This window comes from Carassius auratus, chromosome 7 (genome assembly GCF_003368295.1).
Source record: "Carassius auratus strain Wakin chromosome 7, ASM336829v1, whole genome shotgun sequence".
Lineage (NCBI taxonomy): Eukaryota > Metazoa > Chordata > Actinopteri > Cypriniformes > Cyprinidae > Carassius > Carassius auratus.
The window spans coordinates 13,867,488-13,886,961 of record NC_039249.1 but is presented as its reverse complement, the minus strand read 5'-3'; the positions used below and the strand labels follow the sequence as shown (position 1 = coordinate 13,886,961).

The following is a 19,474-nucleotide window of genomic DNA, read 5'->3' as shown; positions in this document are numbered from 1 at the left end:
AAATAGTAGAATAGAGGAATTTCTTCCAGAACGTTGTGGAATCATCCTACTGAACTGGGGTCATTTGCTGCTATTATGGCTTATAAATACGTGTAGTCGGTTCAGCACTCTCGCTCTGTTTGGACAAAGACTGTAATCTTAATCATCTATTAAAGTCTCCATGTCTCCTCTCAGCATACTTCACACTACATCACAGCATTATGGATGAATGAGGTTTAGATTTAAAACACAATGAGCTCCACATGCTCAACAAATTAGATTTGATGTTTTTGAAGCTGCCAAGAGACAGTGTTGCACATCCAGGCTGACTGAAGAAAGAGGAGAAGCTCTCGTTCTCTCGCTCTCTCTGTGATTTGTTTATAATTGAGGGTGTTGTAGGCCCTGTTTTTATATATTTAATCAAAAGAGATGAATGAGATATGGTGACATATCGGACAGTTTAAACCCCATGCCTCCACAACTAACTACAAGCTCGTATTCATTTTTTTAATTCAATGGCCACATCTCAAAATCTAATCAACAACTGATTTATAGAACCAAGTCTGACTCTTTTAGTTCTCTTCTTCTGATGATTTGTTACACTCAGATTTATATTACAATACAGGAAAAAGATCTCTTGCTCATCATGACTTTAAGGCATGTGTATGTCCATGCCAATCACATGATAAATCTTAAAGTGCACTTATTTATTCCTCTCTGAAACAATCTTCAGTGTTTTGGCATTATATAGTGGTTTGGAAATGCATTTGGTGATAAATATAATTTAATATGTTTTTCTGTGTAAACACAGGAACAACGATGACTTTCTCTTCCAGGAAATAAGGCTCAAGTGTGCTTTGGTCTCTGGTTTGCTAGTGTTTTGGATTCATGTTATGCTCTGAAGTCTGGTCTGAATTTTTTATTGTGTTTCCTGCAGAAAGTCCTCTGTAGTCTGGCTATGTCCAGGCATTAGAGCATGAAGAGAAGGGACACCTTAAGATCTGAATGTCTTGGACTGTGTAGAAAGAAAAGTTTTTGTTTGAGATACAGTTTGAGTGTGATAGAGCCGACTCTTTATGAAGAGATTACACAATGACATTCTTTCATCAGGAAAGTTCATCAACACGTATGCGAAAGAATGCCAGGTGGGCTCAGAAAGCTGTCGTGTCCTTGGTTTTACATGTTAGCCTGTTTTTGAGCTTGCAAATGGTAAGTGATTAACGGCAAGCCTCCTCTCTGGCAAATGTTCAAGGCCACCTGCTCCCTTCTCCTGTTTAAAACAAATGATTTGGAAGTGTTTAAAACCAAACTGATGACTGATGTATTAAACAGACGGATTATTTGACTTGGCAAAATGTTGATGCTGGTTGATAATAGTGTCCTTTTGACCTATGTTAGGCTAGTTCACCTTTTTATCAGTTTCTGAATCTACATCTAAGGAGGTCATTATATAAAAATCTCATGATACAATAATATCAATATAAAGTCCACATGGTATAATATTTATTTTATAGAACAAAGTCAGTGAATTGAACTTTAAAGGGGACTCAAACCTCTTTTTATTTGTGGTATACTGTCTTAGTCTAAATTACATTCACTCTGGTGTTTTAGGAAGCCAAACTAATTAGAATATAATAATAACTATAACAACAATTTTATAATATTATTTACTCAATATTCATATAACAGAAAGACATGTATTGTAAAACAGTTGCACTGTAAAATAAATTAAAATATTATATTATTTTTGCTTTACACTAGGGCTGCACGATGTGTTGTTTAAGCATCTATATCGCGATGTACAAATCCACGATAGTCACATGGCAGGATGTGCGATGTAGGCTATCGTAGTTGATCCGTTATTCATTAACTGTATGGGCCAAAGAGCGCGCGCGCGCGCGCGCGAGAGAGAGAGAGAGAGAGAGAGAGAGAGAGAGAGCGCGAGCGCGAGCGCGCGGCCAGCGACACACTAGATGCGTGGCGCAAGCGTCTCAGCTGCGTGGCGTGTCCGTTTTTAATTCGGCTCCCATGTTAACCGGTTAGAGCTTGCAGACTGCCTGCATGAGACGCGCGTCGGCGCGGAAAACACGTGCATGCTAGAAATAGACCCGACGCCTATTTATATTGCACCTGTCACCGGCTGCACGCTCAATGTCTTCAATCAACACAAGCGCTGTCTTGCTCTCTCTCCTTCGCGCATATTAATCAATTAACATGATGGTGTCCATGTTTAAATCATTTAAAATGAGAATGTAAGTTTGCTCACCCCATTTTAGTTTGTAAGAATATTTTTTTTATTTCATATCGCAATATATATCGCAGAAAAATAAAATATCGCAATGTAAATTTTTCCCAATATCGTGCAGCCCTACTTTACACTACAGTATGGAAATTACAAAACTTATTTTCTAGTTTCTACACTTGAAAGAGAGATTTTAAATTTGGACTGCAGGAACGTTACATTTAAACTAGCTGTCAGCAATTCATACTGCACTAGTGGACTTATAAAGGGATAGTTCACCTAAAAATTATAATTCTTTCATTAATTACTCACACTCATGTCATTCCAAACCCGAAATACATTCGTTCATAGACAGGAAGGATATTGCCATGATCAATGCACATAGTGAGGCCATTGGTAAAATAGTATATGTGACATTAAGGGTTCAACCCTGTTTTATGAAGCTACACGAATACTTTTTGTGTGCAAAGAAAATTATAATAACATCAATTATTTATTATAGGGTTACATATATTATTTAACAGTTCTTCTCCCCGAGTTACCATTTTCCACCATTTTGGAGAGTACCCCAGAACATAATCAACGTACAGTAATCAGCATTGTTTACGTTCAGTGTTTACGAACTGTCTACTGAACGTAAACAAAGTTGGAATCTGCAGTAGAGCTTTTATCCTGACAGAAAACTCCAGCTTCAGTAAAACATGCTTACAAAAATGCGTCTCACTACAAATCTTACTACAAATCTAATTCTGTAATCATCTCCCGTGAAAATAAAGCATAACTGGTGGCTGTTGCATTCCCAAATGTGTGCTAAACTCACAGCACATGTAATAAACTAGTTCACTTCATTGTGTACAGAGCCGTTCTGAGGCGCGGAAACACTGGATCGCGAGCTGATCACCTTAACAAAGTGCATCCTTTGCTGTGAAACACGCAGCGAAAATAGACTTGAAGGAAATAAGCCATATAGTGCTTTCAGGTTTTAGTTCGTTTGACACATACTGTGCCAAAGCATAATGGCCCAAAACACAACTTTAAAGACCTGTTATGTTAGAATAAGAAATTCAGATATATTGTAAAAAGTTTGCTCAGAAGACATATTGTTTCATATCGTCATGTGACCACAATGATATTGAGACAGTTTTGCTATCGCGATACCACAGTATTGATAAAACTGTTAAAGGGGGGGTGAAATGCTATTTCATGCATACTGAGTTTTTTACACTGTTAAAGAGTTGGATTCCCATGCTAAACATGGACAAAGTTTCAAAAATTAAGTTGTACGTTTGAAGGAGTATTTCTGTTCCAAAAATATTCCTTCCGGTTTGTCACAAGTTTCGGAAAGTTTTTTTTGAGTATGGCTCTGTGTGACGTTAGATGGAGCGGATTTTCCTTATATGGGTCCTGAGGGCACTTCTGCCGGAAGAGCGCGCGCTCCCGTATAGCAGAGCAGAGAGAGCACAACAGACATTCACTGATCAGAGCGAGAGCATCGCGAAATGTCACAAAAGGAGTGTGTTTTTGGTTGCCAGGGCAAGACAACCCTGCACAGATTACCAAAAGAGAAACAGCATTAAGGGACCAGTGGATGGAGTTTATTTTTACAGAGCATCAACGTAGTTGTGCAAGTGTTTGTGTTTGTTCCCCTGCATTTCGAAGATGCTTGTTTTACAAACAAGGCCCAGTTTGACGCTCCATGCTGGAGACCCGGGTTCGAGCCCCGCTCAGAGCGAGTCGTTGCTGCTGCTGCTCTCGTTCAGTTTCAGCCTCGGGATCTGATTCTGGATCATAAATAAATGGCTGAATCTGACTGTTAGCCATGGTTTGTTTTGGATGATGTTTTTTTCCTCAAGGTAATGTCACAGCTTCCAAACGCTCTCAACGCAAAAGCCTATTCGCGCTCGTGATTCTTTAGCTCCGCCCACATGTCACGCCTCCAGCCGGTCGTGTTTTTCCGGGAAAAATCGGTACAGACTATCTTTCTCTTATGAATATAATAAAACTAAAGACTTTTTGGAGTTATGAAGGATGCAGTACTACTCTATAGGTACTCAAGATTAACAGGATATTGAGTGAAAACGAGCATTTCACCCCCCCTTTAATGTAGAATCTACCAGCTTTATCGTCAATACATACAACATTTCTATTTTTGTTTTCCGTTTTGAGCGCATTTTGTAAAAGTTTAGTTTAGTTTTGTTATGTGAGTAAAGAAAGTGCAAAGTTTTTGTAGCTAATTCTTATTTTTTCTCTGTTTAATGAAACCAATCACTACTCATTGTCCAAGTAATTCTGTCTAGATGACAAATTATAAATGTTGGAAAAACAAAAACTTTTATCTTCACTTCTAAAGGCACATTTTTCAATAATTACAGTTAATATCTGAAAATGCAAGAAAAATAACTTTTCAAAATATAAAATTTGTTTAGACATAGCTACTAAAATTGTACCAGTCCATTTTTGTGAAATCAGAATGATTTTGTCCTAATATTTGGTCTGTATGCGGGTTTAGTCAACTGTCCCTTCTTTTGTGAATGAGCTCCATTGAGTAGCAAACCATTTAGTAGATAGTTTAGTGGCTCTGTTGGGGACTTTGCTATTTCATATCTGTGTCATATCTGGAGCCTTTAGATCACGCTATGATAATAATATGGTTACATGGATGTGTGTGTGCGCGCATGCTCGTCGCTGGAGCTGTGTTGGTGAAACACAAAGCACTGAGGTATGTGAGAGAGAGTTGATCTTCCGCCAGTGAGCTGCAGGGCTGGAGATGGTGGGGGAGGGGCGGACGAGAGAGAGAGAGAGAGAGAGAGAGAGAGAGAGAGAGAGTTAGAGTTGGAGGAAAAGCTGGCCATAATTGTGTTCTGGGCTCTTAGCTAGAGAGGGAGAGTGAGAGTGAGTGTGCATGCAAGTGAAATTGGGGGTAGGTGTGTGTGTGTGTTTGTAACCCCTCAACTGTTTGTTGGCTGTCAGTCGCAGCATCAGACAGACAGGCATTTGAAAAGATGGAGGGATTCTGTCTCTGAGTCACCTTCATCCTCTGAAATTACACTTCAGGAAAGATGATCTTCATCACAGGCTCATGTGCACCTGAGCCCCAAAGACAGACCGCAAACACACCTACACAAATGCTTTAATTATCACACGTTACACCTGAGCCTGAAAAACACTTCTCTGTTTCAGCAGTGGAGAAACACGAAAACACCTTCAGGTTTTGTGCTGGTGTATTTGGCATTGTATGTTCTTCTTTCTGTTTTTAATAAGTATAAATCTGCATGACCTTGAAGAATATTTGGCTGGATCACCCACATCAAGTGGAATTAGAGCATGTACCTGGCACAGATTTACCCTGAACAGCAGAAGCCGAAATAAACATACACGTTTATGTATGCTGCAAAAAAGAAAACAATATTTTGAATGAGAAGTATCCTTTCTGTTGCCCTGGAAAAATACATAAACCCATAAATTTGCATTAGATATGTAAATAATTTATTTAGGGTTTATTTATTTATTTATTTTTTTGTATGCTGAGCAGTCGTAACCTTTGTGCTGTTTGTGTAATATTACACAGACCTTCACTAATGTGCACCTGTTTAATAAGCCCTTCTCTAGATGGTCAGATTCCAGCTGCGTTCTGATTCGCAGGGTCCTCCCCACACTGTCTTCACTGCCCCCAACACACTTTGCAGGCGATTTCAGCAGAAGTTCACATGGCACATTCATTTGGAACTACATCAACCTCAGACAACACATGAGTCACAAGGATTGGATTATTATACTTTTATGTTTCTAAAAGTATTTGCATTTATTATTCTTATCAACTCAAGTTCAATTTCTATTTGTCAAACTTGGCGCCTCTTATAAATAAAAAAAAATGCGTAGACAATATTTTCAAATTAAAGTCTGAGAAAGTCTTAAATACTTTTTTTTAAGAATTCTGAAAACGATTTTTCACAGTTTACATAAAATATTAGGGAGCAACTGTTTCTGACATTGATAATAAATTATGTAATTAAAATTAATTACAATTTTAAAATATAGCAAAATAGAAAAAAGGTATTATTTTTATTAATTGTAATAATTTATCACAATATTAAATTTTTTACTATTTGCTGATCAAATAAATGCTGTATCAGGAAAAACAGTGCTTCAGTGAAAAAGCATAATGTGAAGCACATTTTTGCATTGTTTTCTGACAATGATGATCTAGTGCCTCAACATGCATGTTCGCTATACAATTTGAAGTCTTTCCCCTGTTAAGTCCACTTTGTAAGGCCATATCAGGTGATTGTAATGGTGTATGATTGGAAAGAATGAGCTAGCTTTGCAGACTTTTTTTAGCACTCTTCCTATTCATTGTGGTTTATTCTATTTAAATAAAGCTGACTGATTATGGAGACATCAAGCACACCTCTTCGTTTCTCCTCTCTGTGGGTTAAGAGTGGTGGTGGTGTTGAATCACTTTGAAACTCGTATGACAGTTTTGTGTGGGAGAACTTTACCAGGGTGGCCATATCTGACGTTGATTTCACACTGGCATAACTTAGACCTTTACATTCTGACCTCTGGGATTTGGTGTGTGTGTGAAATTGTGCTGTATTAGTTGGTTGTAAATGGCCGTGGGATAAAACATTAGAGCCTCTGGGCTGTGATGAGCGAGAGGGGGTTGAGTGTAGGAGGGAGGTATGTGGGCGGTTCACTTGGTGAGAAAAGTCAGAGGAATAAAATTCATATGAACAAAACATGAATATCATGCAGGTATACAGTTGGCTGCTCACGAAGGTGAATTCTGGATTTTAAGCTCATTTTTATCATGGTTTTCTAGGCTCAATACTGCAACTGTCATGTGGTGTTAAATTATATGAACTGAAGGGTCTCAAAAGGATTTTCAAACAACGTTGTGAATTGTCTGAGCTGTGGTGACAGCAGGTCTTGTACACACATGACCTCCAGTTCAAACAACATCAAAATGTGGTTAAATGTACAGAATAGACTGTATGTGTCAAACATCCTGCTGTCTGTTTATATATGAATGCATCAGTTTCAGGTTCAGTGTGGTTCTGCAAAATGCTTCACAGTGTGTCACGATGCTTCACACACCCAATGATATCCAATTCCTGGAATGTAATTTAACCACAGCTAACTCCTTTATTTTGATTGGACCTGAATTATTCTTCTTCTTTCTTTCACAGTGTCTTCTGTACTCTCATTTTCCCATTATTTGATTGATAAAACAAGTAACTACTTTCACACCCTGCACATGTGAAAAGGCAAGTGTTTCTCAGAAAGAGAATTGACAGACATGTGAAGCATTTGACAGATGCGGTATGCATGCTCATGGTCATAGCCTCCATCTCTCTCTCTCTTTCTCTTTTTTTCCTTTTCAGTCAAGCTATTCAGACTCATGAGCTCAATCATACATCTCTCATTTTGTTTCGCACACACACACACACATGCTGTGTGAATCTCCTGTGCTGTCAGTGTGTTGTTGTGAGATGTTCGTGGCTGGTCTGTAATATTTCACCTGCTTTTTTTTTACTACCCATTTTCTGAGTGTGTTCACCAGACCGAATGATTTGTCCGTAAATGAATGTCTGCATCGCCTTTAGTTCTGATTTCTCCATCCCTTCACCTGAACAGCTCAGTTATTGATTGTCATTTCTGCATTTGTTCCAGACAGTTGTTAGAATATGATAGATCAGTAAGTGAATTAATGACTGATTGGATTGTTATGGGTCATTATAGGGGGAAATTAGAGCACCTTTGTCGGCAGACTCTGCTTTCAAACAGCATTATGCCTGCTGAGTATTTTTACTGGAGCTGTCTCTGTGTGCATGTGTGTGTGTTTGAGTGTGTGTTCAATTTCATTTGTTTTGGAAGCCGAGCAGCTCATGTCTCTGCCCTTCCCCCATCTCTCTCTCTGCTCTCTCTCTCTCTCTCTCTCTCTCTCTCTCTCTCTCTCTCTCATGCCCACTGTCATTCTCTTTTTCTTCCTGAACCAACCTCTCTGCTCTCCTCTCCTCTCCTTATTTTAAGGCAGAAATGCATCATGTGTTTTATTCAGGAATGTCTGGCAGGCTCCTGGTTGCAAGAGCATCTGCTCTGATTTGTTCTTGTTTGCAGCAGAGGGATTGAGTTGTTAATCAGTGCATTGTTAGCTTTTTATTGTCTGGTTAATTCTCAAGTAATATCTTGTCAAAAGGAGAAGCTAAAATATATTTACAAAGGAAAGAATGCAAACAGACGTTACTTAAGAATATTGTAGGTTCCAAATGCAAATGGTTAAACTGAAAGTTCAATCCAAAATTCAAATTCTGTCATCATACATTCTCACTGCATTCCAAACCTGTATAACATTTTTGATTGAAACACAAGAAGGTATTTTGAAACATAATTTAAACTGTTTTTTTTTTTTGGTATGTATAGTGAAAGCCAATAGAGTCTAAAACAACACTGGACCCTATTGACTAACATTATATTTTACATTTTTTTTGCTTCTGTATAGGTTTGGAATTACATGACGGTGAGTAAATGATGACAGAGGATGTTTCTCAATGTCTTATTACTCAACTGACCATCCCAGCACATTTTAAATAGCAGGACAGCACCACCCATTGCACAATTATATACTCTGAACATAACATCACAGATGTCATCATAACTGATTAAAAGATTTACTTACATTATTTTATATCTTTTTATTTTACTGCATGTATTTGTAAATTGTGCTGTGACGATGGTAAGATCCTTTATAATGTGCCATGTAAATTCTTTATCACTGTTAAGATCATGGCAAACAAAACGACATATTTACTTTCACAAAGAGTCATGCATTTGCACGAACACTTCTGGGTAGTTTTATGAATGTCCTCTGTATTTGCAGTATTGGAATTGAACTTCAGTGGTTGAGGACGACGTTCTGCAAAAACACAAGGACGCAAGGTTGCATAGGAACACGTACTGAGAAATGACAGTTCATTTTTTGGTGAACTGTCTCTTTAATCTCATCAGGAAACGCACATCAATCAAACTGGACAGCATGTGTTCATTTGCCATTCTGGAGAAGAATGGTTTATTATTACGAATGTTAGTGTGTACATTGCCCGTCTTCGCTCTGCATTGTTTGAACTCTTCTGTTTGGTTTTTCCGTCTCGTTTTCAAGCCTGTGGAATGTGACACTTCCGTTGTGTTTGTGTGTGTTTGGGGCTGCTCCTGCATATTTCATAGCTTAGACCATTACTGAACTATCCTAGCCTGAGGGAAGGCGCGTGTGTGAGAGATGTGTTTGTATTTGAGTGTGTGCCTTCAGATGTGTGTATCAGTGTCTGAGCTGCGAGTATGTGTATGCGTGTTTGCCCAGTAAACAGTTTGGCCTATGCAAATGAAGTGCGTTTGGCTTGGAAGTGTGATGTTGTCATCGAGTTGGCTCAGAATGTACTTGTTAATTTCTGCCTCTCTCGTTCCTTCCTTTTCCTGTAGCAAATGGTGATGAGCCTGCGGGTGTCAGAGCTGCAGGTTCTTCTGGGCTACGCCGGCAGAAACAAACATGGACGAAAGCACGAGCTCTTGACTAAAGCCTTACACCTCCTTAAAGCCGGCTGCAGCCCTGCCATCCAGATGAAGATCAAGGAGCTCTACAGACGACGCTTCCCCACCAAGCTGGTGTCCCCGGCAGAACTGGCCCTGCCCGGAGTCCACCCCGCCGCTGCCTCCCTGCCCCCCGGCCTCACACAGTTGGGATTTGATGGGCATGGAGCACCCCCGTCCCCTCTTCTCCCCATCTCCCTCCTCGGGCCCAAACACGAGCTGGGCCTGCCCCACCTCCCCACGAACCTGCACCCCGTACACCCTGATGTCAAACTGCAGCGGCTGCCCTTCTACGACCTACTGGACGAGCTCATTAAACCCACGAGTCTTGGTGAGTTGCTGAGATTTTGAGGAGTGCATGTAAATGCACATTTTTAGTGGTGTATTATTATTTTTTGAACAGTGCATATCTGTAGATCTTTTTGATGTACGGCAACTGTAGAGATGTGCGGACCCCTTTTTGCCTACATTAGCATTTTAATGGTGTTGGCTGGTTTGGATCAGCATGTTCGTTTGCCTGAGGAGTGTTGTTCAAATAGACTGCCAATCCCCACAACCAACCACAGTCTCTCTCTTTTCCTAAACTGTCTCTCTCACTCTAATTTGCATACAGTGTTAAAAATCATGAGTACACACACTATGGCACCAGACACCATTACATCCCTTGCACAGAATGTTCTAGAGCACACATTGCAGTGGTCCAAACAGCCAGTCCAAAATTAACTAGTGAATATCTATCTATCTATCTATCTATCTATCTATCTATCTATCTATCTATCTATCTATCTATCTATCTATCTATCTATCTATCTATCTATCTATCTGTCTATCTGTCTATCTGTCTGTCTGTCTACACATTGCAGTTTTTAGAAGACATATGATAGTTATTAAGCTTTTCGTAATTGAGTGTTTACCATTGTAATTTTGCATTAATGTCACACTATTTTCCTTATTAATGCTGTACAGTTGCTTTGACACAATCTGTTTTGTTAAAAGCACTATATAAATAAAGGTGATTTTCTTTAGCTGAATCCCTAGTGTTGATTACTTCAACAATTTCTGACTGTTCCTTTGTTCCTCAGGAACAACAGTATACTTCCACCCCAAAAATGCATCCACCCCACAGCTCATGTATAAAATATCAGCCTGCTGATAGATCGACTATTCAGGGTGTACTTTGCTAAAACATCGAAAGTCAGAGCAAAAGAGTCATGTTCTCAGTGATGCATCCACACCTACTGAAACTCTTCACAGTTTGTTTTGCAGCCGTATAGGTTTTGAATTGCACATATGAAAGGTGTTATGCAGTACAGACAACACAATCCCAGCAGTACTATCATGACAGTATGGCTTTTTAAAGAGAGCAATATACTAGACTTGCTGTGTAATAAAGTAAAGTGTAAATTTAGCAGTTTTGAATAGCTAAGCAGACATGTTAGATATGTAGTTAGTCATTAACGTTAACTAAATAAGCCCATTCAGTCTGGGTAAAACAATGATGTGTTTGATCAGTTGGTGCATATTTACATTTTCATTGAGCTTTATTGAATCATAGATTATATTCCAATGGCATTCAGTTTCATTCATTGCAAGTGCTTAAGACCATTTGGGAGTTGTGTGCTCAGTCTCTTGGAACAGATCTGTAGGTTTGGTGTTAGCATGGTTGGAGACACCTTTTTTATTATTATTATTATTATAGCTAATTTTATTTCAAGCTAAATGTTTGTATGATGATGATGTGTCTATTTAACATGCCTGTTCTCTGTCTGTTCTTTGATAGTAGTGCGTTGTGTTTTGATTCTCTAATTTTTCCATTTGCTTTAAAGTAATGGTAGAATTAATGATGTTAAAACACACCCTACTAAATGCTGTGTTTAAGTCCTCTTGGGAACATCTTACTTACAAATTTGGAATATGTGTAGGTGATTTTCGTCAAAGTAAAATTAACTCAGTGGACACTTTTCTCTTTCCATACATGCACTTCTTAAGTTGAGGGTCTGCAACATTTGACCTTTAAAAAAAGAAAAAAAGAACAAAGCTTCGTATGCTTACCAAACATAAAAAACTAATTTATGAAATGTTATTAATGTAATAATAATTCCTGTGGCTCAGTGGTAGAGCATTCTGTTAGCAGCGCGAAAGGTCATGGGTTCAATTTCCAGGGAACACGCATACTGGTTAAAAAAAAAGGAAATGTATAGCCTGAATGCACTGTAAGTCACTTTAGTGTCTGCTAAATACAAAAATGTAAATCTTAGAAGTATTCAAATTATACATTTTTTGCTTCAGAAATATTTCTTATTCTTATCAGTGATATAGAAAGTTCAAAAGAACAGCTTTCAGAAAATAGAACACTTTTGCAACTTTGTAAAAGTGTTTACTGCTACTCTTGACCAATTAAATGTGTCCTTGCTCAATAAAAGTAATGAGTGTCATGTCTTTAAAAAAAACATCACTCCAAACGGAACAGTAATGTAGGTATGAAGCTGATGCAGCATTATTTGACTTAAAGTGCTAAAGACAATGACAGGGAATTTAGTTTTTCAAGTTATAAATGAGTAGTATTACTAAACGTCATTGCCATTTTCATCTATAGTACACAAAATGTTCACAAACTAAATTGTTAGCTTTTTATATTGAGTTATCTTGACCTGTTATTATCATAATCATTGAGAAGTTCTTTGGGAACGAAACTTTCAAATCCATTAACTTTTTCCTGGATTATTTGTCCTTTCATGTGAGCACATGTGATTCTCATTGTGCTTGAACAACATATTTATCTCTAACAGCATAGCATTGCCTTCCTGCCTCATAAGCCACAGGAAGCAAGTATTTATTTATTCGTCATAATCACATTATCATCATTATTCTGCTCTCATCGGAGCTATCCATGCACTATGCATAGATTAGTCATTACATCAATCACTCTCTGGCATGCTGGCATATAGGAGCATTTAAAGAACTTGGATCCTTTTTAGATGTATTTTCGTCATAGAAAGGATGTCAGTGTCTTTTATTAATTAGCAGAGATGTGTCTTACTGCTGCTCGCAGCATGAATGTACTCCCACACACTGAGAGCAATGTGGTGAGCATCCTTCAGTTATGAACCAAACAATACAGTATATACACTTTCTGAATAAAGACTGCATCATAGACAATTTCAGCAATGTTAGAATAGTGTTGTAAATGAAATGAGTTAAACAGATTTAGAGCATCAGCATCAGCTCAACACTAGAGGATTCTTTGTCTCAGTTTATTCCAAATTGAAATGAACTTTAATTACCGCAAACAATACAGCATTGCCGAAACTAAGAAAGTAATTTAAACAGAAAGTAACAGATTAGTAGATAATTCAGAATTATTTAAAGCTGTGCACAGTCTCCCTTTCTCTTTCGCTCTGTCTCTCCATTTCTTTGTGTTTAACTTTCTGTCTTAGTGTTCTACAGAAAGACTGAGAGTAATTTTTATTGGCGTGTATGTCGGGTTTAGAGTATCCTAGCAGTGTTTTCATTAAGACGAATGATCTATAGACACTTAGTATGGGACTGTGTGTGTGTAGGCACACTAAAGTCAAACATCACTGAAATATCACAAAACATCACTGACTATGTTTACACGAATACCTAAATTGATCTCAGGCACGCTATTAGTGGGCCGAGTGTGTAAACAGATCCACTTACAGTCATGTGGGTCTCGTGGATGTTGGTTTGCATGGTTTTCAAAGTGTTTGGCTTTCCATAACGCTCATGACTAAATAAAACCATTACTAATAGTAATATGCAGTTTGATATGCTGATGAGTGACTGCAGCATTGCTAAAATAAGCACATACATGTAATATTAATTGCTCTCATGTCGCAATCATTGCTGGGATGCTCCCCCTTTCCATTACTCCAGTCTTCAGCATCACACGATCCTTCAGAAACTATTCTAATATGGTGATTTGGTGCTCAAGAAAAATGTCTTCTTATTATCAGTGTTGAAAACAGTTGTGCTGCTTAATATCGTCATGGAAAATTTAATTGAGACAGAAATCTTTTGTAAAACTATAAATGTCATAACCTGTCACTTTTGAATTTGAATGCGTCCCTGATAAATGTATTATTATTAATTTCTTCCAAAAGACCAGATCATGTAACAATGATGAAAAAGTATGCATTTCATTGACCATCCATGCTTCTAAATGAAAATAAAGTAAATCAAATGAAGCGCCTTTCATCTTTATTCCATTCCATTACCATTTTATTGGAATTTTTATATATATATCATTGCTGAACTGGATTATCTGGATTATTACTCATATCGTGATATGAGATTTTGGTTTGTTGGTTTGATTTTGCGCCAATTCCACACAAAGTTGTGCAGCCGCAGTGAGTGTCAGTCTAACTATTGCTTAACTCAGTATCCAGAATCATGAGTCAGCCAGCCTCTCTGAAGAATGAAAACGCACAGACATCACTATCACTCACTCAACACACAGCCAGCCGTGCAGTCAACACAATAAAGAGTCTAATCCACAAGACACTCTCCTGTGAAAGAGAAAATCAAATGCTTATTTAGCTCATTCTAATCTAAATTCAGCAACAAATGACTTTACCAATGAAAAAGTATTTGTTAGGATAAGCACAGCGTTTTGTCATACATAAAAACTCATGCATATCTTCGGGTTTTTGGTTTGGCTTCATATTTATTATCGGATGCTAAGAAAGGTGCACTCTTAAATACTGTTGTCCTGGCACATGGCTACAGAGCAGGATTTATGTCTGTGTCAATTAGGCGCGTGCAGATAAACGGGAAGGTTTGTCAGAAAACAAACTGTAACACACAGGCCCTCACGTCCACTTTGCTTCCAACTGTTGAAGCAAATCGGATGATAAAGACTGCTGTGCTATTTTTAGATTAGACATGGGGGAGGGAACTTGTGCTTGTGCTCTCTCTCTCAATCTCTTTCTCTCTCTCTCTCTCTCTCTCATATACCTCTGTCCGCCTCTCCCCGTCAATCTCCCTTTGTTTCCCTTCATCTCAACAACGTTATTTTCTCTGTCTCTCCCATACCCATCTTTTTCTAGCTCTCTCGTCTTTTACCTCCCCAGTGTTGATTGTGAGAATAGAGATCAGGCTAATTATGTGTCGGCGAGTCGATTTTCCAGGTTTAATTGCACCCCTGCTGTTTCATGTTAAGGAAAGCGAGAGATTTGATGAAGGTGCAAGAGAGAAAATGAGACCGATTCAATACAAGCAAAGCAGGAAAGAAAGGGCCAGAGGAAGGAACGGCCTGTGAAAATGGGTAGGTGGGTGTATAGTGGCGCTTGTTTGGGCTTTCATCACCACGGCCCTGGTCAATATTCATAGTTAAATGGAAAGTAATTAGCTCCATAACGCTGCCTCACACACTCATATTCCGAGAACACTCTCTCTTTTTGGTGTATGCTGATGAAATAGAGAAAAGTCAATAGACCTGTCAACAGAATGATGTATTGTACATGTACGAGAAGGGAAAAGACAAATGAAGGCAACAGAGAAAATAAAACAAATTGAGAATAAAAGCAGCCGGTAGGGGACAGCGAGCAGCAAGTGTCCAGAAAGTAAAACGGTAACAACCTGAAAAACAGCTTCACAAAGAAGCAGGAAATTAAGACATTTTGTGTAATATCGAATATCTCATTAACAAATCAAGCTTTCTTTTAGGAAGACAAGCAAGAGTGCTGTAGCACATAAAGTTTATTATTATTATTCAACTGTATCAATTTACAAACTCAAATGGGGAACAATAATGTGCATATGACTATATATATGTATATATATATATATATATATATATGTATATATATATATATATATGTATATATATATATATATATATATATATATATATATATATATATATATATATATATATATATATATATATATATATATAGATTAGTGGTGGGCATAGATTAATTTTTTTAATCTAGATTAATCTCACTGTGATCTTGAAATTAATCTAGATTAAAATGGCTCATTCGAATTCTGCCGAAAGCATTCAGGATATGTGTGTTACCCAAATAAAATTGACAAACAGTAAGTCTTTTAGAAGGGGTTTATCAAGATAGGTGGTGCATTAGAAAAGGGGCTCATCTCCTGTTTCCAAAATGCATCACAAAGTGCTTGAAAAAGATGTAAACTAATTCCACATTGCACAAGGTGCAAACAACATTACTCCTGTTTCACACCAATGTTTAAGTTTTTTCAAGATTGTAGGTGTCAAGGTACAGAAACCAAATAATTAAATGTAAAATAGCATTGGATAGTCTTCAATGTAAAAATGAAATATACAATCAAACCTACATTTATTCAGACACCTTCAACATTTCTCACATTATTACAGTTTTGCTATATATATCAAAAATTATATCTGGTTTCTGAATAATTGTTGGTTTGACTATAAAAATACAAACTAATTCAGTCAAGAGCAGTGAGTGATTTTCTTTCATTTTATTGGATTAACATTACAGCAGCCAGTAGCTAAATTAGGCGTGGTCACTTTAAGAGACGATGAACGCATCCAATATAATACACATCCCATTTTTTCCCTCAACTGTTTACTTTTAGCCTTCTTAAGAAATAAGTGACAGTTTTTTCGAGCATAATTTCCAAGGTGGATATTTTGACATATTTTGTAAGTATTTGTCGGCACAAGAGCAGAAAATAAGCAAATTCGATGTTCAAGTGTTTTGAGATGCCTTTCTCTTTGCAGAAGAGAGCTCGGTTCAGTGCCGCTGTCTGTGATACGCAGCTCTCTCTCTCTCTCTCTCTCTCTCTCTCTCTCGTGCTTTCCGAACACCAGTAACCAGCTACACCGTTCAGCTTTTCCGCGTATTGTGTTTGGATGCTCTAATGTTTAAATCGACAAGCGGTAAGGCGTAAAAACAGTGGCCCGTCAACTGTCCTGAGCATCTTTTTAGGCTGGCCTCAGCGAGTCAGTTATATAAAATATCAAGGTGAAAGTCATCATAGCTCGCCTAAACCCAGCTCCCAACCCAACTTTGAGAATAGATTAACGGCGATTATTTTTTTTATCGCACGATAAGAGTCTCGCGTTAACGCAGCACGTTAACGCCGATAACGGCCCACCACTAATATATATATATATATATATAAATAGTGACTTTCCCAATAATATCTTCATCATACATAAATGTACATGTGTATATATCTCTACATATAATAACAATAAACAAAACAAACATTCTTTAAACATTTCAGGGGGTTGCAAGGAGGGAGAGAGAAAAAAGGACCTTACCAGTCTTTAAAGGAAAGAGACTCATGCATGGTTTTAATTTCCCAAGGGGTTGATCATCTTTGGATAAGTGCTTTAAAGATTTTAAGTATTTTGCATTAATTTTTAAAGCAATTTAAAGAGGGTATACTGTTATTCCACTTACTGTTGTGTATATGATATTTACCCATTGTAATAATAATGTTTAGCATCAATGACTGACCTTTTCAAAAGATCATAAGCATAAAACAAAACCTGAAACAAATGCATTTATGGAATATAAGTGTTGATATAAATATTTAGCCAGCTGTAAATATCCTGCCAGAACTTCAATATGACTGGACAAGAAATAAGTAAATTTCCAATGGTTTCAGGCTCTTTTAAATAAAAAACACAAGGATCTACCTTAAAACAGAATCTTAGACATTCCACAAAGTAGAACCATGAGGTGTAAAATTTGGAATACCACTTTCCAAAAGTAAAAAATCTGTTAGTGGAATTTTGAAAGCTTAATTGGCAATTTGGAAACCTCAAAATCACATTTCAGCAAAAAATCCAACCCTTCAATTTTCTTAAATGCACACTTAGGTATGTGAAACCACATTGAGTTAGGCTGTGCTAAAAATGTTTTAATCCAATTCAGTTTAAGTACAACCGTTGATTGAAATTCAGTGACTTTCAGACCTCCACCTTTATAGTCTTTAATCATCTTTTAATATTATGTGTTTTGTTTTTCCATATAAAATTAAACATAATAGAGTTAACCTTTTTTATCAGTTGAGGAGAAACATAAAGAGAGTAACATGAGTAAATTAGTTTAGATATGCCTTCTGCTTTTGTCAAAAGGATTCTGCCCATAATAGACAGATCTCTCATAAATCAATGATTAAGGGATTTTTTTCATACTGTTAATTCTCTCTTCTATGTTTACTAATTCTCTCTTATATATTTCTTTAGACATTATTAAACCCAAGTATTTCACTTCATTCTTTTAAATGTAGGTATAATCCCGATGCTCTACAAAAAAACTGAAATAGTATTCAGGGCTTTTTAACTATAGATTTATATTTTGTCCTTTATCTGTGTCATCAGCAAATTGACTAATTCAATATTCATAATCAGAAATGGTTATTCCTTTTAATTGAGGATGGTTGAAAACTAAATAAACTAAGATTTGAGTGCACAATATAAACCGTTTTGGAGAGATTGGACATCCGTGTAAAATTTCAATTCTAGGAGTCATACCTGGATTACCATACCTGGATTTTACACTGTGTCGAAAAATTATTTAAAAAAATCTATAAATAAAATTAGGCTTTCTGGTTGTATCATTGATTGATTGTCGGGATTAGTCTAATGTGGTTTTGAATGTATCTTCCCTTAATGATTGCTGACTTATACTCCTCTACAAGTTTTCCAAGTACGTTTAAGATGATTAGCATACACCAGGGCAAGTAATTTATAAAGAGTAGAGTTATTGGTCTTCAATTATTTAATAATAGTAATTGTTTTTTTGGACGGTTTAGATAGCAAGGTTATTAGATTACTGTTACACAGATGCATATCACTCTGTTCCACGAGCAGATTTGGGGCTGTCTTATCACTGCCTGGTTCACCTTATACCAGCCTACAGGCAAAAACTTAAATCTGCCAAACCCATAGTAAAGACTGCAAAGAGATGGGCCAATGAAATAGATTGGGCTTTAAAAGCCTGTTTTGACCTCATTGATTGGAGTGTTTTTTAAGCTGCTACTACCATTCTGGACATACTCACAGAGACTGTAACATCCTATATTAGATTCTGTGAGGATATATGCATTCCTTCCAGGACTTAACATTCAACAATGATAAGCCATGGTTTACAGCAAAACTCAGATATCTTCGTCAGGCCAAAGAGGATGCCTACAGAAATGGGGACAGAGTCTTTTACATTCAGGCCAGGAACACACTGAATAAAGAGATTAGAGTGGCTAAAAGGACCTACTCTAAAAAGTTGGAAGATCAGTTCAATTCCGATGTATCAACTTCAGTGTGGAAAGGTCTGAGAGCCATCACAAACTACAAGACACCATCCCCTGCCCTGAATTTTGAATTAGAATTTTGAATTTATTTTATTTGATCAGGGACAATGCACAGAAAAAACATTAGTCTAAAAAAGAAGAGATGTCATGTGCCAGGTTATAGCAAAAAATGCTAATTTCCACCCGCAGTCCCTGGACAGGTAGATGTTATAGGCCCTACGTACAAAAGTTCATAAAACATATACAGAACATATACTGAGGCAAATCAGCAACTTGCTAACGACCCAAATTAGTTTTATTATAGATTTGAAACCCCACCACGCCCGTTCTGACCATCTCTCTACACAACCATTAAAACCTCCTGCAATTCCCCTTAACATATTTAGC

General features: G+C 37.3%; 1 protein-coding gene across 3 annotated transcripts in view; it reads left to right on the top strand.

Annotated features, from left to right (window-relative positions):
• Positions 1–19,474, top strand: part of pias1a (protein inhibitor of activated STAT, 1a) — a 39,343-nt gene that overhangs the window by 2,969 nt on the left and 16,900 nt on the right. For all 3 annotated transcript variants that reach the window (XM_026267488.1, XM_026267487.1, XM_026267489.1), the window contains exon 2: positions 9,698–10,136. In XM_026267488.1, coding sequence (XP_026123273.1) covers positions 9,698–10,136 — 439 coding nt within the window. The remainder of the gene's footprint in view (positions 1–9,697; positions 10,137–19,474) is intronic.